The following is a 27,177-nucleotide window of genomic DNA, read 5'->3' as shown; positions in this document are numbered from 1 at the left end:
GAGAATGAGGGTTGAGGGAGGAGGAGATATGGTTGGAAGAGGAAGGCTGAGTTAGGTAAAAGAGAAGGAGAAAGGAGGGACACGGTTATTAGTTAAAAGAAGGAAGGGGAAGAGGAAGAGATAAGGGTAGGAGAGGGAGGCTGAGTTAGGTAAAGAGAGAAGGGAAGAGAAAGAAGGAAGATGGATAGGTAAAGGAAGAAAGGAAGGAGAGAGGAAAGGAGAAACAAGGGGAGAGAGAAGGAGGAGGTCAGCATGATAGGAAGGAAGGGATTATGAGAAGGGTAAAGGTATTGAAGGAAGGGGAGGAGGAGGAGGAGGAGGAGGTGTATGAGGTAGGAAGGAAGGAATTATAGGAAGGTAGAGGGAGAGAGGAGGGGAGGGAGGGATGGAGAGAAGGAGTAGCTTGTTCTCTCCAGCCAACCTTCTCAGTGGTAAGATTGTTCCTCCTCTCTTCCTTCCTCTTCTCTCCTCCTTTCCTCTCTTTTCTTCACTCCATTTTTCCTCTCTCCTCTTTGTCTCTACTTCTCTCCTTCTTTGCTTTACTCCTTTCCATATCTCTCTCCTCTGTTCTCTTCTCTTGTCTTTTTCTTCATATCTTCTCTCCATTTCTCTGCAGTTCACTTTTCCTCTCCTCCATATCCTCTGTTCCGTAACACTCATTTCCTCCTCTCCTTCTTTACTTCTTTCCTTCACTCCACTTAACTCTTCCCTCCTTCTTTTCTACCTTTCAATTTTCTTTTTTTCCTTCAATACATGTTTCTTTTATCTCTAAGGCAACCAGTGTATATTATAAGACCATGTAAATTACTACTGACTGCATTTTTTCTTCCCTTCCGGTACAGATGTGAGGGTGTACTGTGCCAATGAGAGAGAGAGAGAGAGACAGCCAGAGAGAAGAGGAGGAGACACACAAGGTGGAGAAGAAGAAGGAAGTGAGAAAGGAGAAGGAGAAGGAGAAAGAGACCAGGATGCTGTGCTAGAGAGATTCAAAACAACAATAATAATAATAGTAATAAAAGAAGCAAGCGTGTGAAGTAAATAAGAAGGAAAGAAAAGAAGGAAGGAAGGAGACCAAAACACCACCGCCCCAAAATGTTGTAAATAAATAAAACAAAGGAAACAAAAACTCCACCACCACCATCGCCGCACCACCACCATGCCGTCCCTGCTGGCCTGCCGGGGGTGCACGGAAGGGGAGGCGACGACATCACCACCCTAGACTACACCCACGCCTCGCTCACTGATGTACCTGCCGATGTGTTTGCTTGTGAGCGGACCCTTGAAGAGCTCTATCTCGACTCCAACCAGGTGTGTGTGTGTGTGTGTGTGTGTGTGTGTGTGTGTGTGTGTGTGTGTGTGTGTGTGTGTGTATTTACCTAGTTGTAATTTTATAGGGCCTGGGCTTATGCTCGTGTGGTCCCGTCTCCATATCTGTACTTCTCCAGTTTTTCCTTAAAGTTGTGCACACTCTTCGCTGATACTACATCCTCACTTAGTCTGGTGTGTGTGTGTGTGTGTGTGTGTGTGTGTGTGTGTAAATAGAAAACAAATTAATCTAACAGTCAACCAATCCATCCATCGCCTTATTTCTCACTTAATTGTTTCTTCCTTTTTTGTGACGTACCTCATCTTTACCTTTTCACCAGCTGAGGGAGTTGCCGCGCCAGCTGTTCTACTGTCACGGGCTGCGGGTGCTGGGCCTCAGCGACAACGAGCTCACAGCGTTGCCGCCGGCCGTCGCTTCGCTCATCAACCTCACCAACATCGACCTCAGCAAGAATGGTGAGGTTTAGGGGCTTTTGGTTGTTGGGTAGTATGAGCCTCCAGAGTAATGCATACTGACATCCTTCCTCTTCTTTTTCTTCTTTTCTCTTTATTACAATTTTCTTTAACCAATCATTTACTCCTTTTCACCTTATATTATCTCTTGTCTTACCTCCTCCTTGGCAGCCACCTAACCTAACCTAACCTGACCTAACCTAACATAGCCTAACCTAACTTAAGCAAACCCAGAATATTGAGGGTTGTTATTATTTCCAGATTAGTCTCATTATCTCATCATTAGTCTTATTATGTCTTATTATTAGTGTTACCATTTAGCATTCCTCCCTTTATTAACTATCTTACCACCTCCTCCGCAGCCATCTCAGACATCCCAGACAACATCAAGGGCTGCCGACATCTGGCGGTGGTGGACGCCAGCATCAACCCGCTGTGCCGCCTTCCCGAGGGCTTCACGCAGCTGCCCACCCTCACAGAGCTCTACCTCAACGACACATTCCTGGTGGGTGGAGGGAGAGAGAGAGGAAGGAGGGAGGGAGGGTTTGGTAAGGCTATTGTACAGTTCACATTTATTATTATCTACTGGGTAATGGAAAGTAAAGTTTGTAGAGAGAGGGAAGGAAGGCGAGAGGGAGGGAGGGAGTGTCTGCAGAGGGTGTTGTACAGTTCTCATTTACTATCATGGACAAAGGTAAAGTTAATTTGTAAGGAGCAATGAAGGGTAGGAGGGAGAGAGGGAGGGTCTTGTTATTGTAATGCACAGTTCACATAAACACTATTACTCACCTCACACACCTCATTACTCCCTTAACCCTTCTTCCATCCCCTTCAGGAGTATTTGCCGGCAAGCTTTGGCCGGCTGTCTCGCCTCCGCATCCTTGAGCTCCGGGAGAACCAGCTGAACACCCTCCCCAAGACCATCATCCGCCTCACCAATCTCCAGCGCCTCGACATTGGCCAAAATGACTTCTCCGAACTGGTAGGTGGCTTCTTCCCTTCTCTATTTCTTGCATTTCCCCTATCCTTTCTATCCTCCTCCTCCTTCTCTCCTTCCTCCTTTCACTTTCTTCTCTCAGTTGTTCATCATCACCATCATCACCACCATCATCTTCTTCATGTTTCCCTCTCTCCCTTCCCCCACAGCCTGAGGTGATTGGGAGCCTGGGCAACAGCGGGCTCTGGTTTGACAACAACAAGGTCAAGTCACTGCCGCCGCTGCTGGGCCGCCTGAGGAAGCTGGAGCACGTGGACGCCTCAAAGAACAAGGTTGATTGGGTGGCTGCCGAGATAGAGAACTGCACCGCCCTCACCGACCTCCACCTGTCATCCAATCATCTTAAGGTACTGTGTGATGATTCTTCCGGCGTCGCTCTCTCTCTCTCTCTCTCTCTCTCTCTCTCTCTCTCTCTCTCTCTCTCTCTCTCTCTCTCTCTCTCTCTCTCTCTCTCTCTCTCTCTCTCTCTCTCTCTCTCTCTCTCTCTCTCTCTCTCTCTCTCTCTCTCTCTCTCTCTCTCTCTCTCTCTCTCTCTCTCTCTCTCTCTCTCTCTCTCTCTCTCTCTCTCTCTCTCTCTCTCTCTCTCTCTCTCTCTCTCTCTCTCTCTCTCTCTCTCTCTCTCTCTCTCTCTCTCTCTCTCTCTCTCTCTCTCTCTCTCTCTCTCTCTCTCTCTCTCTCTCTCTCTCTCTCTCTCTCTCTCTCTCTCTCTCTCTCTCTCTCTCTCTCTCTCTCTCTCTCTCTCTCTCTCTCTCTCTCTCTCTCTCTCTCTCTCTCTCTCTCTCTCTCTCTCTCTCTCTCTCTCTCTCTCTCTCTCTCTCTCTCTCTCTCTCTCTCTCTCTCTCTCTCTCTCTCTCTCTCTCTCTCTCTCTCTCTCTCTCTCTCTCTCTCTCTCTCTCTCTCTCTCTCTCTCTCTCTCTCTCTCTCTCTCTCTCTCTCTCTCTCTCTCTCTCTCTCTCTCTCTCTCTCTCTCTCTCTCTCTCTCTCTCTCTCTCTCTCTCTCTCTCTCTCTCTCTCTCTCTCTCTCTCTCTCACACGCTGTCTCTCTCTCTCTCTCTCTCTCTCTCTCTCTCTCTCTCTCTCTCTCTCTCTCTCTCTCTCTCTCTCTCTCTCTCTCTCTCTCTCTCTCTCTCTCTCTCTCTCTCTGTTCCCTGTGTAGATGTTTTAGTCATTTGTTTTCTGTTTTTTCTTCTGTTCTCTTATTCTTCCATTCTCTTTCTTTTGTCCTACTCCCCTCGCTTTCTGTTCCATGTAGAGAAGCAGATGTAGCAGTTTCCTTTTTTCATCTTTTCTTCTCTCTTTCTCACCTCCACTTCTTAGTTCTTCAGATAACTCAAAGATACTGTGCTGTCCTACTTCTCTTGCTTTATGTCCTTTGTATAGAAGCAGATGTAACAATTATTTTAGGCAGAATCTAGTTAGTTACATGTTAGCGAGGATCCTCTTTTTCATACCATTGTTGCTTTGTCCCTCGTATCATCTCTTCTTTCCCCTCCAGGACATGCTAGGTACATTTTGGTGAGGCTCCAAGCTCTACCATTGTTGCATTGGCCTTTCATATCATCTTCCATGGGAAACACTCCACTATCCACCTCAGAGGCAGAGAAAGACCTGGGAGTATATGTTACCAGGCTAGCAGTGAAAAGTAAATCCATGCCAATCACAATGGATGGGTTAAACTCTACCATTGTTGCCTTGGCCCCTCATATCATCTCTCCTTTCCCCTCCAGGAGTTGCCAGAGAAGCTTGGAGGGTGTCGGCAGCTGCAGGTGTTGAAGCTTGATGACAACGCCCTCACACACCTGCCGGAGTCCATCGGGGGCCTGGCGGCGCTGCAGGAGCTGGTGGTGACCCAGAATGACCTGGAGACACTGCCCGCCTCTATGGGCCTCCTCAGGAACCTTCACACACTCCACCTGGATGACAACCTCCTCACTGGTGGGTGTCTCTGTATTTACTCTCCTTTATGTGGCATGTCTTCAGTTATAGACAAGTTAGGTGTTGTTTGTGGGATTATTTTGGGAGCGGCAAGTGGCGGGCTTTTTTTTATTTATTTTTTTTACACTTTTTGTTGCCCTTGAGCCATATCCTTTGATGTAAAAAAAAGAAGAAAAAATGTTCTCTGATGTGAGTATATAGGTTATTTTATGTGGCCATTGATGGCAAGAGAACATTTGGCTGATTTTCTTACCCAGTACTGAATTGCCATGTCTTCCATTACATATAAGTTAGGCATTGAGTTCATGTGATCATTACCATGTACTCTGGCACAAGTATATGTTAATCATTTCACATGCTAATTGATGGTAGAAAGAACAGTCATTACCTAACCTCACCCCACCCAGAGTTGCCGCCGGAACTTGGGTCGTGCTCCAACCTGACGGTGCTGACGGCGGCCTCTAACCGCCTGATCAGTGTGCCGGCAGAGCTCGGCCACCTGCCCCGCCTGGCTGTGCTCAACCTGTGCGACAACCTCATCCCATATCTGCCTGTCTCCCTCACTAAGCTCAAGGTGGGTGTGCTGAGGGGCTCAAAGGGTGAAGTTTAGTGCCAGAGGACTCTTCATATTCTCTTGATTCTTAATTATTTATATTGTATTTTTTTTTTTTTTTTGCATAACTATGGCACTGGTAGGCTTTCTTGGGGGGTTTGGTGGTCAGCCCCAGCCTGTTGTGGGGCAGGCAAGGTTTTATAGCGGCATCATCTTGCTTGACTCAGGGTGTCTCCTGGAGCTCATCTTTCATCCTCTTTTTATAGAGAGAATCTAGAGTCTTGGTTGATAGGTGGCCTTCAGGACAGCATATGGGTAGTCTTAGGTCACTTGGTGGTGACTGAAAAATCCCAGCTTGTGGCGGTGGGCGGGACGCTAACCTAGGCCATCCTGGACGGCACTCCTGCACGCTGACCACTCAGCCACTTCTTGTTATATAGTCTGTATTTTTTTTTAACAGTAAATGAGGTAGCTCAAACATGAAAAACTAGCCTGTGTTGTGTATACTTAGTCCTCCTCCTCCTTTGCTCCCAGTTGCGTGCATTGTGGCTGTCAGAGAACCAGAACAAGCCTCAGGTGCAGCTACAGTCTGAGACGCTGCCGGAGACGGGCCAGCGCGTCCTGACCTGCTTCATGTTGCCGCAGCAGCCCCGGAACCACCAGACAGGTGAGTCGGTTAGGATAGCATGTGGTGAGGCTGGTGACTAATGCATAAGAAGTATAAGGAGTGGTTGTTATTTTTGTTACTATAAATACTATGAATTGAATGAGCTAGGCACTCTTTGGTGGGTAGAGAAACAGGCCATAAGGCTGATAGTGAATGCATAAGAAGTAAAACAAGCAGTAGATACCTCTGTTACAAATTTTGGTTACTATCAATTCCACAAGCTAGGGACTTGGGTCAAAAAGCAGGTTGTGAGGCAGTTGTTTAATGCATGAGAGGTAAAAATAGTTTAATGTATAGAGAGTGTAAAGCATAAGGAGTATAAAGTGTCCAGTATCCTCAAAAACACACTCCCTCGCACCAACAGAGACAGTGGTGGAGGCGGACACCTTTCCGGGTCAGGGGTGGGACGAGCAGCGGAGAGCCAAAACCCTCATAAAATTTGCCTTCGACGGGGATGTGGACAAGCGGGTGCGCCTCACCGAGCCCGACACCCCTACCTAGGCTGAAGGCCCTTGCTAAGCATGCCACGCAACCTACAGCCTGCAGAAGGACCCCACGACAGCTGCAGGCGCCAGTTGTTATGCCCAAGACACAGGGCGCGCCAACAAGACTGCAGCTGCCACTGCCACCTTGTCCTCAGCCTCGATCACTCAGCCAGGGAAGGGAGAGGCTTCAGAGACGGATCTGGGCAGGAAGGTGAGGGATTGGGAGGTGGTTGAAAGGTGTAACGGAGTGAGTGATTTTGGGTGGATGAGGAGGTTGGCCAAGTCAAGCCAAGCCAAGACCCCTCACATATTTCTTTCCTTTGCAAACTTACCTACCCTCTTAATAACCAAACACAAACCTCCCTCTCAGAGCCTCCCGTCAGACCCCTCCGCCCCCTCCCACATCCTGGACAACGGGCGGAAGAGGGAGGACAAACACATGGAGGAGGAGGACGATGAGGATGATGATACAGAAGGCCCAGCACCTCCCTTGGCCGTCATGGAGCTTCCGGCAGAGGAGCGACCCCTTCTGCGTGAGGCCAGGAACGTGAGGAACCTGACGCCCTCCTCCTCCTCCTCAACTGGGGCTCCTGAGGGCGGTGAAAGGATGGTGAACGGCACGGGCAGGAAGGCAGGAACGGCGCCGGTGGGAGATCAGCCGTATGCCATTGGGGACCGGAATGTGTTTGGTCTGGCACAGGTTAGTTAAGATTTAGTTTGATGTGCATTATAGTCGGTTTCATCCCATCTGTCCACTCAAGGAAATTGATGTGGCCCTTATGCATTGCTAGCTGGCGATTTGGTCAATATTCTTAAATGCATCAGGACACCTCTCCATCGGAAATTGACCTCTCCTTTGACCACTCTATACTTATCGCTATATGAGAGCAACAGTAATTTTTTTTTCTTTTTTACATCTTTTTGTTGCCCTTGAGTTGCTCTTCGTGCTGTAAAAAAAAAAGAAAAAAAAAATCTTCAGTGTGCTTATGTATACAATAGAACCTTGATGCCTTCTTACATAAATCCATAGCATACTGATTTGCATTGACAATAAGCCATACGTGCACTCGATAGACGAACTTGTATCGCACATCATTGTCAGATCAGTATTACGAATGCTTAATGGCCTTGATTTATCTTATTTTAGGTACATAAAAAGACATCTGGCTCTCAAAGTGCAAATAGAAGCCATTTTAACACTCCCCACCCCCACCTCCAGGTCATCACCACATCACCACCAACAATGCAAGACAAACCAACACCACCACCCAGCGAGCCAGGAAGGGGAGGGGACACAACACCGCCACCACCACCACTGCCAACCACAGCACCACCGCCCCTGACCGCACCCACCCTTGAGGCCCCCCCCACACCTGCCTACGAAGGGGACGCATCCTCCGATCCCCAGGACAAGCGCATCAAGAAGCCGCCACCTTACCATATAGCAGCCGTGATGTCCCGGCACGCCTCGGACTTTGGGGGCGAGGGAGTGGCGGCTGAAGGGGCGGTGGCAGCCGTACCCAACAGCAGGCCTGGGCAGGTGTGTGTTTAGGGTATGAGGGTGGGGTGGGGGGTGATCAGAAGAGTTTGGTTGTGGTTGTTATTACTAAAATCCTGAGTCCCTTTCATAAGCTGACGTAGATATAAAAAAATAAGAAGTAAGAAGAATACATTAGGGGGAACAAAACACAATGCCCAGTGAGTTAACAGGTGGGAATGAAAAATGTATTGATTATAGTAAGAGAAATAAATTATAAATAAAATAATAATGGGTGATTCATGTACTCAGTGTGTGTTTACATGTCACAGGGCACAGTCAGCAGCCATCTCGGCCCAGCAGCAGGAGCAGGAGGGGCAGCAGGGGGTGAGGATGAGACCAACGACACCACCAGCAGCTCCAGTGATAGCGGCTATGGGAACGGCAAGGCCTCCGCGCAGCCCAGTGAGTCCTGAGGGTGCTGTGGGGTCTGTTGTGTGTGGTGTTTTGTGTTATGGGAGTGTTTGGTGTGTGTGTGTGTGTGTGTGTGTGTGTGTGTGTGTGTGTGTGTAAGTAAAGGTTTATTGCCAACATATTCAAGATAAAGTTTAGCAAATATAAAAATGTGTGTGTGTGTGTGTGTGTGTGATCATAAGAGGCCTTTTTCTCTTAGTATTATTCTTTTTTAGTTTTTAGTTGATTTTTTTTTGTTTTGTGATGCCAATTATTCATTTAAGATCAGTTTGAAAGATGCAACTCAACATTAACAACCTGACACCTTTTTTATGTCCTAATTAATACTTCTTTATTCCTTCCAGGTGACGAGCAGGTGTGCAGCGAGAGGAGCAGCCTCACCACACCCTCCTCGCCCCACACCCTCACCGACTCCGCCTACTCCATGCCCTCCACGCCCTCGTCCCCGCCTGGCAGCCTCAACCTGGCCTCTCCTCACTCCACATCCAGATCCTTCATGGCCTCACTCTCCACAGCCTCCCAGAGACCCTCCTCTGTCTCTGTCCCTCCCACAGCTGCCTCCCCCTCATCCCATTACTCTCCCTCCACCTCCTCCTACTCATCCCCTTACCCAGCATCTGCCAACAATGCATCACAGAGGTTGTTCCCCACGCAGCATCCGCCACACAACCACTTGGCCAAACCCAGCGCCAGACCAGCATCCATCGCCACAGGGACACAGCTGGAGCCTTCAAATGGTGCCCCAGTGCAGCGTCCTGGGTCCTTGGCACTCGGGGCACTTGCAGACTCGGCGCTGCTTAACCGACTGCCCCATGATCACAGGCCGGGGTCACTAGCAGCCCCGATCAACACGCTAGGCATTCCCCCGCCACCTGCTCGGGCCGTCTCGCATATGGGGCTCAATGTGGCCAGTTCGTCCCGGCCACTTGACCAGTCCATGTTCCGCAGCCAGGATCTCGCGCGCACCAGCAACGGAGGATGGGACCACAGGGGAAGCAACCACCGTCAGGAGAGTAACGGCCTGGTCTCCATCATTGATCAGGTATTGTGGGTGTTAATTTGGTCACCTGGTAATGTTATGTATTGTATTTTTTTTCATTTTATTTTACAACAAAGACAGCTCAAGGGCAACAAAAAGAGTGAAAAAAAACAAAAAATCCACCACTTGCCGCTCCCATAATAGACAGAAGTAAAGAGTAGCCAAAAGAGAAGTCAATTTCGGGTTCAGAGGTGTCTTGATGTCTTCATATATATCTCTACTCTGTCTCCTTTCCAATCTCCTTTCATCTCTACCTTATCTCTTTTCCTCTTTATTTTATTCACTCTCTTTCCCTCTCTTTTTGTTTTACTCTCTTTGTTCTGGCAGCTGTATTAAGTCTCATTTTTCTCACCTTCCCTCTTTCCCTTTTATATATATATTTTTTCCTCCCTCTCTTTACTTTGGTAGCTGTATTAGTCTTTTTTCCCTCACCTTCCCTCTGTCCCTCTTATTTTTCCTCTTTCTCTCTTTCTCTTTATGAATATCTCTTGACTAACTTGATGTGCTGAAAGAATCCTACTTGTAAATACTCAATACTTGTGTAACCTTTATTTCTAGTCACCAGAATGTAAACTTATGGAGCTCGTGTATTGTGTAAGATTTTTCGTCACTGTGGTATTTTTTCTTAACAATTCTTTCATGTGGTTTGACAGGTGACGAGCAGCTTGTTGGAGCACGGGGACAGTCCACCCCCGAAGACTCTACCCAGCGACGTGACCAGCCCCAGCACACCCTTACAAGCCAACAGCAGTGCAGCCTCAATGGGGTACGGAGGGAAGGACCAACAACCACCTCCAGTAACAGTGACGGCCAACTCCAGCGTCTCCTCTCACACCTACCGCACCACCACCAACACCTTCGCCGCCACTAGTCGCTCCGTGGGGCCGACCAACTTCACTCAGGATCAGCCACGCGGGGAAGTGCTTCACCCTACACCCCACCGCCCCAGCCTCATGTCTCCCTCCAACTCGCGTCCTAATGATATCCTGCAGGACTCCACGTCAATGGATGATGAAGAGGGAGGGCAGAGTGATAATGACCTGAATAATAGTCACTCCGAGGGTTCTATTGCCCCACAGAAATCCATATCAAAGCTCCCGTCCAGGATTCCGGCTCTTCGTGGTAGCTCAGAGGCAGCTTATGGGGGTTTGAAGGGCCCTTACCGTGACCCACACTCCCCTAGTCAGTCTACACCCCACGCTGATACCAGAGTCCCTACCACCTCTCCCTCCGCCACCATGTCACATGATAACACAAGGCCAGCCGAACAGCCTCATCATGAGCCTCAGTCCCATTTACACACCCCATCAAGGCTACAGGCTCCTGGCAGCATAGCAAGAACCCCAGGGATGACCCAGGAGCATAAACTTACCCCAGACTCAAAGATCCCAAGCCTGAACTCTTCTGCTCACCCCCAGGACAGGCCAGGACTGGAGACAAGAATACCAACCCTGGGGAACATCGGGCGCTCCCCCAGTGGGCTGACCAGGGATGTACACTCACCACCTCAGGAGTCGCAGAAACCAGTGGACTACCGCTCGTCAAGTGAACAAACTGAGTCCAGAATACCAATGATGGGTGTGCCAGGTCACACCCCAGTGGAGCCATTTAGCAAGGCAGTGCGACCAAGCCCAGGCGACACCCCGAGAGGGTATGCCAGCAGCCACGGTAAAGCCCCCACCTCAATCCCACAGGCAGGAGGTGGAGGGGGGTCAGGCATACCTACACTAGCCTCACAGGGAAGAAGCAACAGTGGGCTTGGGGCTAACCACTCTGGAGGCCTGGCAGGGAAGACACACCCCAGCACCCCCTCCTATGGGTACTCTAAGATGCCCACTGCAGCACCCACCACTACAGATGGTACTCACATTCCTCACTCCAAACTCCAGTCCCCGGCGTACTCCACTGGCATCCGTCCCCCTTCCATCCACCCCACACAGTCCCCACCTAGTCAGCCGCCATCCCAGCCGCCCGTCACAGCCACAGGCGCCAAGGATACAGCTCTGGGATTCGGCCGCCAGCGATCAACTCCGCCATCAACACCCCTGGCATCCCCATCCCCTCCCCTCTGGCCACCCCCGGCTCCCGAGGCTCTGTCACCTCCACTGGTTCTGCCTCGCGCATTCCACACGCTGCAGGTAAGGAGTTAGGGTCAAGTGTGTGTGTGGGTCGCCTTACTTCACTTTTTCCATTTATTATCTATTTTTACAGTACAGGAGATTGTTCAGGGTCAAAGCAAGATTATATAAGAATGCCCACAGTGCTTTATTTCGATCTTGGTTGTTAAGTTATGCATTTATTCATTCATTTACTTCTTATTTATTCATTTATGCAGTACAGAAGACAGTCTAAGGGCAGAAGAAAATTATAAAGACTACCCCAAAACAATTACTTCCTCCGTTAAAAGAATATAAAGGAAGAAACAGAAAGACAGTATTAGTTTTGTGGGCTTTTTTTTCCACTGTTTTATATGTGTGCCCTTGTCTGCTTCCTATCAACCCTATTTACATAACAGGTGAACATACGATCAAAACCTTTCCTACAGTAACAGAAACCCATTAGGAGGCACATTTTTATATATTTGTCATGTTAAGAAAAAAGAAAAAGCATAATGATTAGAAAGTATAAAGACTAACCTGTGATTCCTCAATTCGATAAACCCTGTAGACGTCCTCACTCACCCTCCCTCCCTTCACCTACAGCCAGGCGTAGACATCCTCACTCACTCACCTTCCCTCCCTTCCCCCACACCCAGTCTATTAACTTTGTAGACATCCTCACTCACTCACCTTCCCTCCCTTCCCCCACACCCAGTATATTAACTTTGTAGACATCCTCACTCACTCACCTTCCCTCCCTTCCCCCACACCCAGTCTATAACTTTGTAGACATCCTCACTCACTCACCCACCCTCCCTCCCTTCCCCCACACCCATGCTATTAATTTTGTAGACATCTTCACTCACTCACCCATCCTCCCTTCCCCCACACCCACTTTGTAGACATCCTTCCTCACTCACTCACCCTCCCTTCCCCCACACCCAGGCTGTTAACTGTGTAGACATCCTCCCTCACTCACCCATCCTCTCTTCCCCACATTGTAGACATCCTCACTCACTCACCCACCCTCCCTTCCCCCACACCCAGGGCTCTCCTCCAAGATCCCAGCACCCGGCGGCAGCAAGCACCGGGTGTCCCCCTCGCCCGGCTCCCCCACGCCCCAGCAGCAGTCACCCCTGGACCCCGGCAAGGCCAACCACCACCACTCGGCCTGGATGTTTGGCCAGCACAAGAACGCCCGAGTGGTATGTCACAATGTACGTACGCGCCACTAACACATTAACAGGCTGGATACCCATGGATGGCTTGGCGTGGGGCTGACTTATGTGTAATGGGTGTGGGCTGCCGGGCTGAGCTGATGAGGCTGAGGCTGTGGCTGTTTGTTTTTGTTGTGGATAGTGATGCTTGTGATGTTTTTGTTTTTGTTTTGTTTTGTTTTGTTTGTATATAGTGTTGTGCGTGTGTGTGTGTGTGTGTGTTTGTGGATTTTTTTGTATATATTTTCTTTGTTTAAAAGTTGAGGTAATGCAGTTTTTATTTCTTTATTTACTTCTTTTTACTTAGTTTCTGTATATATATTTATTTCTTTATTTAGTGGGTTAAGTAATGCAGTTTTTTTCTTCTTTTTAGTGTATGTTTGTGATTTTTTTTCATATTCATTGACTTATTTATTAATTTTTATTTTTGACTGTTTATCCGATAATGATGGCCATTGATGCTTTGAAGTTTGCATGGCAGCAGCATTACCGTATCAATATTATTAACATCATGCACTACTTGTCAGGTGCACATAAATCTAAAGACACATTATAAACACCTTTACATGCATCTCTAAATGTTAGAGTAGGTTATTTCCATGCTTGGCTAAATTGCAAGGACTGAATGAATTTGTATCACTTAGGCAAATAGCGGAACACTTATTTTCTGCTTTAGGTAATACAAGAAAACTATTTTTTTTCCTCCAATGAAATTTTAGTGCATAGGCAAATCACCGAACACTTATTTTCTGTCTTCTCTTTTTTTTTCAGTGAATTTTTAGTACTTAAGCAGATTGCATAATGCTTATTTCCTTTCTCATACTCTCGTCAACTGGTGGACATCTTTATTATTTTATTTCCTGCTCTGATAATGAGCGGCAGAATGTGTAGTTTGTATATATTTTTCTGCACCGCAGGAGGGGGAGGATGATGCGCTGCGTAATGCTAGAGTTGTAAGGAAACCGCCACGGAAGGCCCGGGGAGGCAGCAGTGTAGGGTCTAGGCAAGTGCTGAATGTGGTGTTGGTAGCGTACAGACCTGGGTGTGCAGACGTTTTGAGTACAGTGTGGTGGAAATAGAAGTAGAATGTGTAAACAGGGAGTTGGTGTGTATTTATGAAGGGGATGTTAAGTAAGGTTTTGCCAGTATAATTATGGGGCAGCTTTCTCTCTTCTACTCTAGTGATTTGTGTATTTAATGTAGGATCTGGCAGCTGAAGTAGTGTGTGTAAACAGGGAGTTGGTGTGTATTTATATAGGGGATGTTAACTAAGGAAAGTTTTGCCAGTATAATTATGGGGCAGCTTTCTCTCTTCTACTCTAGTGATTTATGTATTTGCTGTATGATCTGGCAAGTGAAGTAGATGTAGAATGTGTAAAGAGTGGGTTGATCTGTAGTTTCAAAGGTGGTATTAGTAGTGGAAGTCTTACTGGAATAGTCTTTAGGACAACTGCTTCTCCTTGGATGTTGTCTTATTTAGTTATTCATGTATTTATGGTGGGATCCATAACTGCAGATGAAGTAGAAATAGTGTGTGTAAACAGGGAGTCAGTCAATGCTGGCAAGGGCGGTGCTATAAGGTGATATTAGTAAGTAAAGATTCCCCAGGGTAATTTTTGGGGGCAAGTTCTTCTCTCTCCATGGATGTTGTCTTACTTAGTGATTCTTGTGTTTAGTGTGGGATCTGTGGCTGCCGCTGAAGTAGAAATAGAGTGTAATAAGTAAACATACACCTCCCCCATAGACACGCAATATTTTTGTTACATTTATGGGAGTAAGTTATGTATAAAGGTAGATATTCATGTAGCTATATAATATTCAAAGCATTTGCCTCCCCATACACACACAGTAGGTATTTAACACATAACAATGGTGCTGTGATATAGCTCTTAAACTGGCTGATGCCTATACAGCTAAATCAGTCTGGCTGTTCTAAAGCTTTTTAATCTTCTAACTCACACAGCCTTCCTATGCTAATATTAGGCCCCTCATAACTCATACTATTACTATTTCAAGCTTTGTGGCGTAACATTGTGAGTACGAGGACCATGTGGAGCTCTGAACTAATAAACATATTCTCATTACTTTTGTTCTAAGCTAATATGAAATGCCGCAACACTCTCAACACCTCATTTACTATTACTATGTGCTCCTATTTCAAGCTTCGGCTCTTAACATTGTGATTGTGATGACCATCTGGAGCTCTGAACTAATATACATATCCTCATTACTTGTGTTCTAAGCTAATATAAGATTCTTCATAACTCTCAACACCTCATTCAATATTACTTACTATTTCAAGCTTCATAGCATTGTGATTGTGATGACCAACTGGAGCTCTGAACTAATATACATATCCTCATTACTTGTGTTCTAAGCTAATATAAGATTCTTCATAACTCTCAACACCTCATTCAATATTACTTACTATTTCAAGCTTCATAGCATTGTGATTGTGATGACCAACTGGAGCTCTGAACTAATATACATATCCTCATTACTTGTGTTCTAAGCTAATATAAGATTCTTCATAACTCTCAACACCTCATTTACTATTACTACTCCAAGCTTCATCTCTTAGCATTGTGAGTGTGATAACCAACGAGCTCTGAACTAACAATCCGTAGCCTTGTATCTCCGTGTTCTTGCGTGTGTGTTTGTGTTTCTCACCTCACTCACTCGGCCAACTCTCTCTCTCACTCTCCCCTCATGCCTCCATCCAGACCAGGAAGGTTTGGATCCCTGAGCGCAGAGTGTCCAGGTACCACCTTAAATGGTAAATATCCTGGGCTAGATCTTGTGTTTCTGGTGCTTCTTGGTTTGAGAAGGGTTTTGTTTTGGCACCTATTGTTTTCTGCTGCTCTTGATTGAGAAGCCCGGGTTATGTTTTTTCCCTCTATGTTTTTCCTATTATTGATATTGATTTGTCTTTGGGATGTCTTGTTTTATGTCTTATTTCTGTCTTATATCAATGCTAAGCCTAATTTGTCATTGGTAAGATTTTTGTTTATCATTTATATTTCTCCTACTATTAATTTGTTCATGGGAAGCCTTTGATGTCCTTTATTTTATCTTATTTCTGCTCGCCTTAATTCGTTTTTGGGAAGCCTTTTGTTCCTTTTATTTTGTCTTATTTCTGCTACACTTATTTGTCCTTGGGAAGCCTTCTCTTGATGTCTTTTTTTATTTTTTTTTAATTTTTTTTTATGAGAATGTGAAGTGTCTGAATGTGGGCTGAAGAGTATGGGCTTGGTAGTGGTGAATGGTTGGGTGATGGCTTGGGGTAATGGTGGTGAGGAAAGTGGTAATGGTGGTGGCGGTGGTGGTGGTGGTGGTGGTGATGGTGATGGTGGTGGTGGTGGTGGTGATGTGCCTCTTACATGTTCAGGGGGAATGCCAAAGTTTAAAACGTTCTAATTTTTTTTTTCGTAATTGATTGCTGTTATTCTATTTCTCTGATTTTTCTTCTCTTTTATTTCCTGATTTTTTTTGTTATTTTTGGGTTTTCTCTTTCTTTTATTCCCATTTTTATATTATTGGTGTATTTTTTCAACTCTAATTTGATCTTTTGTACTTTTTTGGTCTTGATTTTTAGTGTCAGTTGTTTGCATATTTCTTTTTTTGGGATCTTTTTGGACAGCTGATCTTTTCTTGGTGATATAAATTTATTCTTTTGGCGATGAATTTATCTCACTGAATTTCATATGTTTTATACCTTTTCATTTTATCCTCTCATTCAATCATCCCTTTTTGCTCCTTATTTTCATTTTATCCTCACTAGATTATCCCTCTCACCTCACCTTAGTTTCCCCCCTTCTCTCTTTTATTTATTTCTCCCCTTCACGTATAGACACAAGGCAGTTATATATAAGTTCTTTGTAAACCCTCTCATTAATCACCCCTTTTTTTTCCTTATTTTCATTTTATCCTCACTAGATTATCCCTCTCACCTCACCTTAGTTTTCCTCCTTCCCTCTTTTATTTACTTCTCCCCTTCACATATGTACACAAGGCAGTATATATAAGTTCTTCATAAACCCACTAATTACCTCAGCAGTCCCCCTCTCTATAACCCCAATAGAAGCCCTCACCCTCTAACCTAACTTAACCTAACCTCCGCCTTCTCCTCCAGTTCCCAGTGATGATTGAGAAGAATCCCGACCTGGGCTTCACGATAGGGCAGTCCAATGCAGACCCTGATGATAAGGTAAGATGATGCTGGTGCTGCTGCCCTTGGTGGTTCAGCTTGTAGAGGCGGGAAAAGATTGAAGGAAAAGTGGAAAAGAAACTAATCAGTCTCATTTTCTTCTTCTTGTTCATTCTTGTTCACTTGTTCTCATTTTCACTTGATTTTCTGTTGTCTTTCTTCTTTATTTTCATTCTTATTCTTGTTTATTCTCATTCATTCTCATTCTCATTCTTCAGTCATCCTTCTCCTTCATTCTCATTTATTCATTCATTTGCATTCATTCTCATTCTCACTTCTTCTTCAGTCTTTATTCTCCTTCAGTTCTCATTCATATTCCCATTCTTCAGTTTTTACTCTCCTTCATTCTCATTCATATTCTTGTTCATTCTCATTCATCTATTCTCATTCCTTATTCATTCACATTCCTTCTTCATACTCCATTCTCCCGCATCATTCATCTCCCAACTTTTACCCACCGTCACCTTCATCACCTTCCCACAGAGCATTTACGTGATGAGCGTGGCGGGCGGCGGGGCAGCCTCGTCGGCCCTCAAGGTGGGGGACAAGCTGCTGCAGGTGGACGGTGTGGACCTACGCCAGGCCGACCTACACAAGGCCATGGCGATCCTGCACAACACACACAGCACCGTCAGTCTAATGGTGTCCCGTCTGCAGTGAGGGAAGGGGCGTAACAATACCACATGAGAGAGAGAGATGCATACTACAGTTAAGCTTGCATACATACCACATATTACACACCTCTTTTACCTTCTCAGCACTTGGCATGGACAGTCTTATGGTGTCTTGTTTACAGTAGGAAGGGGACATTACGATACCACAAACGTACCAACATAGCATATCTACAAACCATATATATATATCTCTTACATATACACACATATTTTACCTTTACAGCATTCAGCACCTTCAGTCTCATGGTGTTTTGTTTTCAGTGGAAGGAGGACATAATAATACCACAAACATACCATGAGGGAGAAAGATGCATAGTATATTTAAGCATATCTACAAACCACATATATATACCTTTTACATATGCACACATATACCTTTTCAGCACTCAGCACAGACAGTTCCATGGTATTTTGTCTGCAGTAAGAAAGGGACATAATTATACCACATATATATATCCTGAGGGAATGAGATTAATACTACACTTAAGCTTCCATACATACCACATATAAACACATATTTTACCTTCATAGCACTCAGTACAGACAGTCTTACGGTGTCTTGTCTGCAGTAGGTAAGGGACATAACAATACCATATATATACCATGAGGGAGAGAGATAGGTATACATAAGCATATATACATTCCACATAAGAGCATAAGGAGCCTGCAAGAAATCACACTCTCATATTTTCAGCACAGTCAGTTTCATTGTTTCCACAGTAAGCAAAAGGAACAAGAATACAAATAGCACAGGCATGTCATGAGGAAGACATATATATACACCTTCAAGCATACAATCTTACCACTTAAACAGATCTTTTTGCACTGCACCTCTCAGCACCATTAGCTTATATATATACAGACACACCCTTCTAACATGCTCACAGCCACAGCCACCAACCATACCGCAAGCAGGTGACAAAAGTAATGATAGGTTTAAGTAACATAAATGCCTGGAAAGTATTCAGAATATTTATATACAGACCTCATTTTGTAAACAGTAGAGATATTTACAGATACTGACAAACACAGAGGTAATGAGACAAGCTAACCATGAGACATATATGTAGACGAAGACACATAGAGGCATATAGAGAACAGACACAACATTAGAGAAATACAGGAATACAGAAACACAGATGGGAAGGCTACAAGGTTACCCCAAACCTAATTTTTTTCCAAGATTTAAGAAATACATAATAACAAACACAGACAGGTAGGCCACAAGAATATCCTCAACCTAATTTTTTTTCAAGTTTTAGGAAATACAGAATAACAGAAACACAGGCAGAGGCAGGTTACAAGATTATCCTCAACCTAATTTCTTTCCAAGCTTTAAGAAATACAGAATAACAGAAAGACACAGACAAAGGCAGGTTACAAGACTACCCACACCCAATTCATACCCCATTCCCCCCCACACAACTCCTCACTAATTTTGCTTCTTGGGTTGACTCCGTTCCCTTCTCGGAGTTGCTTCAAAGGAATCTCAACTCATAATACGGCACAGAATGTTTCCTCGCGTGGGCATTATTACCTTTTTTGTACGTTCCTAGTGATCCAGTGAGGTTGTTTATCACCATGAGAATCGTAGCACAAAGTCTTCAATTGAGTCGTGGAGGAATTGATAGGGCATTGAAGTACATTATGAGGTGCTCTCTACTCCTTCCTCTACTTGCCTTGTATACAGCAATGGTAGCAGAGATATACAAACATGCAGCACAAAAGTATTATCAGTCTTAGGAGGGACATTTACGAGATGATGTGTGAGTCATGTCCTTGTGTTTGGCTGGTATTTGTTTTATAATTCAATTTTTCTGCAGTTCATAGTTTTGATATTACAAGTTATTCAGTCAGTTTTCCCTTCGAGGGTTTAAATAATGTTTATCAGGAATGTTTCAAAATGTATCACTCAATATCTTAGTCTCTCTCTCTTGCACCATATTACTTTTCAATTTTTCCACAGTTCATGGTTTTAGTATCACAAGTTATTCAGTCAATTTTCCTTTGAGTGTTTAACTAATTATTTATTGTGAATATTTCAAAATGTATCACTCAGTATCTTGGCCTCCTGTTAGGGCTAAATGGAGTATTAAAAATGACTGTGTGTGTTTTGAAAGGGAATTTGATGTGGTTCGTGTGGACACAACTTTACATAACATTATGCAAACTTTGATGAGCACAGGGATCAAAAGTATCAAGTTTCTTGTGCCTAATAACTGTGCCTTGACTGTGAGAGTGGTGATTGTTTTTTGTTATCCTTTTTTAGCTGTGGTTCATGGGGTCATATTCTTAAACATTTCTGCCCTCAAGCACACATATTTAACAAGGGTTTCATAGGAGATTGGGTCATTTCCAGGGGCAGTCTTATGATCCTGGTAGTAGTTTGATCCTATTTGTGCATCATGAGCCTAAAAACCACTCATGAGAACTGGATTAATCTCCTTTTTTAGCTGTGGTTCATAGGGTCATATTCTTAAACACTTCTGCCCTCAAGCACACATATTTAACAAGGGTTTCATGGAGTTCGGGTCATTTCCAGGGGCAGTTTTATGATCCTGGTAGTAGTTTGATCCTATTTGTGCATCATGAGCCTAAAAACCACTCATGAGAATTGGATTGATCTCCTTTTCGTCCTGGCAATGATTGATGTGAGAGGCAGAAGTGTCTGAGAATACCAACCACCCATAATGTTTTGAGTCCCTTGTAAAGTGGCGACTATTATTGTTTTTGCCGCAGCTACGTGTTACTCTTTTTGCAGCTTCTCTCAGTATTGCAGCGTTTTTACCACACCATTTTATGCAGCTCTTGTAACGTTTCCTTCCAGTGTTTTATCGTTACGTCACATTTTTGTATCTACAGTGGCAGTCTCATTTATGCAGCTACAACGACATTCCTTAGTATATTTATTCCGCCCATCTCAGCACTGTAGCATTTGTCAGTGTTTACCATTTAATTAAGGCTGATTTTTTTTCTATTGCAGTTACTCCTATTTTTTTGCTACGTTTTTAATTTTGGGGATTTTTCTGAGGTCCATTTTTAGTGCAGCGACAGTCCTCATACTTTTTCTGCTACATTTTTCACTTGGAGCCTTTTTTTCTCTGGGTCTGGGCTGTTTTTGCTGCTCCACAGTGCCACACGTGATGCCTTGTCCAAGTGCCGGGCTTTGAGTAGGTGCCATAGCAGGAGGTGCCTCTTATACCCCTTGTGTAGCTTTATATCCAGGTGCATGTTTGTAAAATCTGCACACTTTTCATGCATATATATATAAAAGGTCGTGTGTCGAAGGCTTATAGGGATTTTTACGGAGGAGATTTACTCATCCTCTCTTTTCTCTAGGATTCAGAATCACAACGAATAGTTTTATGTTCTTTTCTAACTCGCTATCCAGATAAATGAAGCGGTGAATGGTTAGTTTGATGTGTTTGGTGTGGAGATGAATGGGAAGTGCAGTTTGTTTCTCCAGTGTCCTTTCCTCTCTCACTACCGTCGTAAATGGAGCAGAAAGTAGAAAGTTGTTGCTGTCGTAACGAAGGAGTATTGTAGTTTGCATTTGTGTCATGACCAGCTTTCACAGATTAGCACATACCCAGCGTGTTGTATGCTACAGTGTCTGACCCATAACTAATGCAAAACCCCTCCATCAATAATGATTTTAACACTAACTTTAAATGAGTATCTGTGTTTGTGCAATAATTTTTAACCTGAAGCTGGCAAATACGATATGCTGAGTATGAGGATCTGGCAGTGTTGGTTATTAGCAATGAAGGATGAGGAGAAAAGGTTGAGTGAAAAGTTTATATTTCTTGATGTCAGTACCAGTGGAAGGAAGATTTGAGACTAACGCTCGATTATGAATTTTTCTGAGGTTGGTGTTGGTAGCTATTCCTTTTTAACATTCCATCTTTGGGGTTTTGCGAGAGGTGGGTGTCAGGGTGTCATAATATTCACCCTTTTCCACTTTCTCTCAAGTTTTGGGTGTTTTTTGTCATCTTCAGGTGCATGTTTTGGTGTTGTCAGGGGGAAGTTCATGGTTTGCAACAGAGCTCGGTGTCCGGCACACTCTATGCATATTACTGAATGCACTCGTGTGATTCCCTGCATATCTGACGTGCCTTATGTAGGAAGTGTCGCGGTACAAATCTGGCACGAGGTGTTGGCGTGTTGCTTTCCAAAGTGACACGTTCTGAAAATATTTTTGTATTTATGCAATGACTATTCTTTGTCTGTTGATGTGAAACCAAAGTACGATTGCATTGGAAGGATCTCTCCATGTAATAGCTTAACCCATGGAAATTTTTGTTATGATGTAAGGTAAAAAGTATAACATAGTGTGTACTGTTCTCGTAGCTTGTATTCTTGATGTGAAACCAAAGTATTGCAACTGAAGGCACTATTTGCAGCATAATGTGTTTTTAGATCTAATTTAAAAGTATTTAATTCCATACACATTACCACCAGTTTTAATCAATGGAGATAAGCAAGTACAAACGCTGAACAAATGGCGCAACATTCCATACGCTGTAGAAGGGATTGTGTTCTCATGATGTTGGCTGCAGAGTTAATGTTGGCTGCAAAGTACTTGGGTTGATGATGTGGGGTGAGATGTGAGGGACAGCATGTTAACACCCATCTCAGAGCACCGGTGTAGTAGACAGGAACTAGTAGGTACCAGGAAAGGGGTGTTGGCCTAGGCACATGCACCCTGCCAGTTAGTCCTCGTGCCAGGAACAAAACTTAGGGAAAATTTAATAGAAGATAAGAAATTAAATAAAAACAGAAGAAACAGTAAGAAAAAGGGAAAGTTAAGCTGAAATATACAGATTAACTTATTGTCTGGAAATTTAGGGGAAGAAGATAAGAAGCTAAGTTAAATGAAAAAAAAGAAGAAACAGTAAGAAAAAAGGAAGATTAAGCTGAAATATACAGATTAACTTATTGTCAAAGTACGGAATGGTGTTTATCTTGACAGTAGCTCATTTTTATAACGTTGCAATTTCCCCAAGTGTTTCTGTGTGCTATGAGTGCTAGTTGGAACAGTGCATAGGACCTGGCAAATGCTCCCTCCCATATGCATGATGTAAAGTAATGATATATTTGATCTCATTGGTAGATGCAGAGTACTATAAAGATTTAAGGCATATGTAGCATTGCATTAGGGATGTGTTTAAGAGACTTGGTGGGTTGTAAGGAAGGTGTCTACTGTAGGACGTCAAGAAACTCGCAATTGTAGATAACCTCACAAGAGGCGTAGGTAGGTTTGCACGGCTAAGGAGGAACAATGGACGTGGTGGGTTGTAATGATGCTGTTGTACAATGTTGAACTACACAAACTCAGTGGATGAATGCAATGGATAAGGCTGTAAGAGAGGAGAGGCTTGAATGGTTGTAAGGAAAGTACCGTGGAAGAAAAAGAATCTTAGGTGTTACTGAAAAGACACAATGAAGAGAGGGAGCTTTTTCTTCAGTAGATAAAAAAGGTAATGGAAAAGGCTGTAAGAGAAGGTAGGCTTGTTTGGTTGTAAGGAAAGTACCGTGGAAGAAAAAGAATCTTAGGTGTTACTGAAAAAACACAATGAAGAGAGGGGAACTTTTTCTTCAGTGGATAAAGGTACATAATGGATAAAGCTGAAAGAGACTATAAGCTTGAATGGTTGTAAGGAAAGTACTTTAGGAGAAAAAGAATCTTGTGTATTACTGAATAGACCCAATGAAGAAAAGGGAACATTTTCTTCAGTTAGTTTGATAGAATAACAAACTCAATGATCTAAGTGGTAAGAGAGGATAGGCTTGAATGGTTGTAAAGAAAGCACTGTGGGATGAGAAGAATCTGATGTATTACTGAACAGACACAATGAAGAGAAGGGAACATTTTCTTCAGCTAGTTTGATAGAATGACACTCAATGATCAAATGTGAGTGGTAAGAGAGGATAGGCTTGAATGGTTGTAAAGAAAGCACTGTGGGATGAAAAAAATCTCATGTATTACTGAACAGACACAATGAAGAGAAGGGAACATTTTCTCCATCAAGGCGTTTGTTAGTTTGATAGAGTAACACAACATGCCTTCCGTGTTTGACGTGTTTACCTCGGGATTATATTACGGTGCAACTATTTTATTCAGAGTGCATTTGGTGGTTCTTTGTATCAGTGTGTGTTTAGGAAGCCGAGATAATGATGGCACAGGTTCGTATAAAGTAATGAAGGCGTAATCTGTTGTTTCCTATGTCTTACTGTATGGAATTATAACTTGTACTACCTTTTCATAACTGTAAGGCAAACGTTCTTCGTCTATGGTTGCTATAATGAGGTAATAATGGGAGATATCAAAGGCACAGGTTCGTATAAAGTAATGAAGGCGTAATCTGTTGCTTTCCTCAATCTTACAGTATGAAATTATAACTCGTACTACCTTTTCATAACTGTAAGGCAAACGTTCTTCGTCTATGGTTGCTATAATGAGGTAATAATTGGAGATGTTAACACAGGTTCTTATTATGAAGGAGTAAACTGGTGCTCTCCTCTATCTTACTGTATGAAATTATAACTCATACCACCTTTTAATAACTGTAAGGTGAACATTCTCCCTCTATGGTTGCTATAATGAGGTAATAATGGGAGATAATGGCACAGGTTCTTATAATGAAGGAGTAATAATCTGGTGCTTTCCTATATCTTACAGTATGGAATTATAACACTACCTACCTTTTTTTTCATAATTGTAAGGCGAACATTCTCCCTCTATGGTTGCTATGATGAAATGTAAGTTGTATCTCACCAAATGACTCATATACACAATACACTCTTGGCTGCTGTTTTTATTATACTGCGGAGAACAGTCTGTCCAGCGGGTGTGGCTGGTACCAGAGGCTTTCAGTTCCTCTAAGGCTAAGGCTGCTGTGTCTAGTGTTATTGGACCATAGGTAGGCTTTAATAAATACTTAATGTGGTGTGTTGGGCCGCACACGGACGCACACACATACACAACACGGCCTTGCGTGTGTGTGTGTGTGTGCATGCCTTGTTTCGTTGCGGGTAGTGCTGCTTTAGTTTGTGTGCTGTTTAGCTTTCCTCTCTGCGGTGCGTAGGCTTGGAGGCAGTGTGTGGCGGCGGCATAAGTAGCTTAGGCTCGGTGACATGCATTCCAGTCCCTACTCGGCTGTACCCTCTGTCGATCAATTTGTGGACGTGCGGAGAAAAAATTATCTGTATGCCAACACTTAATATATATATATCTATATTTTTGTATTAGTGAACGATGGCTATTAATTAGGAATAGATTATATATATCAATATTTATTAGGAAGTAGTTAATGGTAGGGAGAACAGCCATTTTCTCTAAAAAAAACTGAGAAAAGTAGTTTTTGAAAATGTGAAACACTTCAGAAGACTCAAAACCACCCAGACTAAAGACTGGGTGTGCACAGACATCTCAAAATTACTCAATATTAACAGATGAACTTGAGAATTTGTAGATCAAAGACTTGTGTACCTAAGGAAGTGGTGCTTGCTTGTTCAGAATTAATGTTAAGTGCATTGGCAAGCTGTACAAGTGCTGGGAACATGAAGTAGTTGACAAGGTTGATGATAAGTTAGTTATTGTAATCTTATGCACTCATGTAATTGCCATAGTTGCCCTCTTGTAATGCCATAGTGAACGTGACAAATTAGTTCTTACCCTGGGAAGTAGATAGCGGGGGTCCCGGGCCCCCAACAACTAGCTACATAGTGTTTGAACGGTTGTTGTCTCATGGTGACCTGCAGTCTACCTTGCTTGAGGGGGTGCACAGACTCAACCCCTTGTCATATCGTAGGATCATTATGCAAAGAGGATTTGAGACAACTATAATTTCCTGACTTAGAATCTGTTGGGTGAGTTAGTGTCACTCATTAACCATTTAGCACTCTATGGCTCACTGATTTCCCCTAAGAGCTGAGATCAAGTTTCCTAGCATGCAGCTGTGCCCTGAGGTAATGGCAGCCGATAGATTCACTTGGTTTTCATATAGTAGTTTTAACTTTGTGAATCTTCATTGTTTTCCTATTTCATGTTGAATATAAAGCTTCAGCAAGTTTTAATCTTAGTTCTCTTATTGTTTCTGAATGTTTTGCTCATCTGAGTAGTTATGTATATGTATTCAGTTCCAGATAAGAGCTGTGAGTAGTCACTAGGTATAAGTACATGAAGGTAACTACTAGAGGATATCTGCTGCAGCTTTGTAACTGTGCTTAACTAGCGTGTAGTTGATGTGGCAGGGTGTTTTGTTGGCAACTAACCACCACTCAACCAAAATATTCTCAACACGACAGCTCCAGCAGGCATATGAGTCAGTGAGAAGGGGGGGAAGGGAGACGATGAGGTATTTTAAGTCAATTGGCAGAACAGAAAGTAGGAGAATGTTGATGTTCTCCTATCACTATCTTTGACCACCGTTGTCCGGCTAAGTTCCATCTGCCCTTTGAGCTTTCCTGAAGGAGATGAGAGATTAACGATAATGTAAAATGAGTTAAACAGCAGTATGAAAAGGAGAGAGAGGAAAACTTAGATGCTGTCGTATTATGTGTACGACCTCAGCATATTAATCTGTCTGCCTGTCTATCCATCCATGACCCTGAACTGACCTGCCTTGACCTGTTGCATTATGTACCTGTAACCTGCCCGCACCTTTCCATCCCGTGGCGTCAGAGTCTCGTTAAGGAAATGGTCGCAGCGTGGAGTGGCATTTCCATAAGTGTGCTCTGTGGGGGTGGCTTTGTTGACCCTTAGACGGCGATGGAACTATATACATACAGTCCAAAATTCAGTCAGTCAGTTTTGTGTGGCAGAAATATAACAACACTTCCAGATTGCAGTAGAATCTATATACAGACGATAGTTAAAACACCCCTTATGCGGCGTAACTATCTTCATGCTATGTTGCTAAGGGCGGCAGTGACTGTATATAGATGATTCATTTTTGGGAGCTACTCTTCAAATACTGCCGCCGTCTAAGGGTTAGGGGCCATCCGAGGTGCCAGTGTAGTCCGTACGTTGTAGCCTGAACTAAAGAGTGCTAAGAGAAGGTTGCTGCTGAGGTGCATGGTAATGTTATCCTTACCTTTTTTGTACATACACATTCCCATTTTTTTGTTAGTACACTTATTGCACATTTATTTAGATTTTTCACTTTTATGTATTCCTCGTATTATTAAAAATTCACCCCTATTTGCAGTTCTTTTTTTAATGGTTTGTAGATATTATTACTCCTTTTTTTTATATATATGCTGCCCACAATGTCATTCATTTTCCGATATATTATAATTTGGTGGTGTTTGATTTTTTTTTGTTCCCTCCAGTGATAACTATATGTTTGTCAGTGCATGATTGAATATATTATTGTGTATTTTTTGCTTTTGTTTTATTTCTTTCTTTTGATGTGAGTTTTTATAGCACAGAGAAGCACAAAGAACATTAATAGTTAACCTGGTAGCAGCGACGGGCCAAGTTTGTGGCTTTACCGTGTACCAGCGATGGGCCAAATTTTTGCCATGATATAAACCCCCCAAAATAGATTATGCATAAACTGATCACAAA

At 43.7% G+C, this 27,177-nt stretch overlaps 1 protein-coding gene across 1 annotated transcript; it reads left to right on the top strand.

The window, feature by feature from the left end:
- Nucleotides 1-923: 923 nt before the first annotated feature.
- LOC127007997 (proline-rich protein 36-like) lies at nucleotides 924-26,991 on the top strand. The gene is given in 20 exon segments (XM_050879541.1): nucleotides 924-1,184; nucleotides 1,187-1,308; nucleotides 1,647-1,782; nucleotides 2,142-2,284; nucleotides 2,615-2,761; nucleotides 2,926-3,123; nucleotides 4,504-4,711; nucleotides 5,119-5,285; nucleotides 5,799-5,931; nucleotides 6,296-6,413; nucleotides 6,471-6,627; nucleotides 6,787-7,116; nucleotides 7,636-7,956; nucleotides 8,226-8,358; nucleotides 8,712-9,409; nucleotides 10,060-11,379; nucleotides 11,382-11,544; nucleotides 12,553-12,722; nucleotides 16,855-16,929; nucleotides 17,413-26,991. Coding segments are annotated over 20 exon segments (4,944 nt in total). The 5' UTR covers nucleotides 924-1,156; the 3' UTR covers nucleotides 17,590-26,991.
- Nucleotides 26,992-27,177: the final 186 nt, after the last annotated feature.

The sequence above is a fragment of the Eriocheir sinensis genome, chromosome 36, assembly GCF_024679095.1.
Source record: "Eriocheir sinensis breed Jianghai 21 chromosome 36, ASM2467909v1, whole genome shotgun sequence".
Lineage (NCBI taxonomy): Eukaryota > Metazoa > Arthropoda > Malacostraca > Decapoda > Varunidae > Eriocheir > Eriocheir sinensis.
Note: the sequence above shows the minus strand (reverse complement) of the source record. Positions and strands in the feature narration are given on the sequence as shown.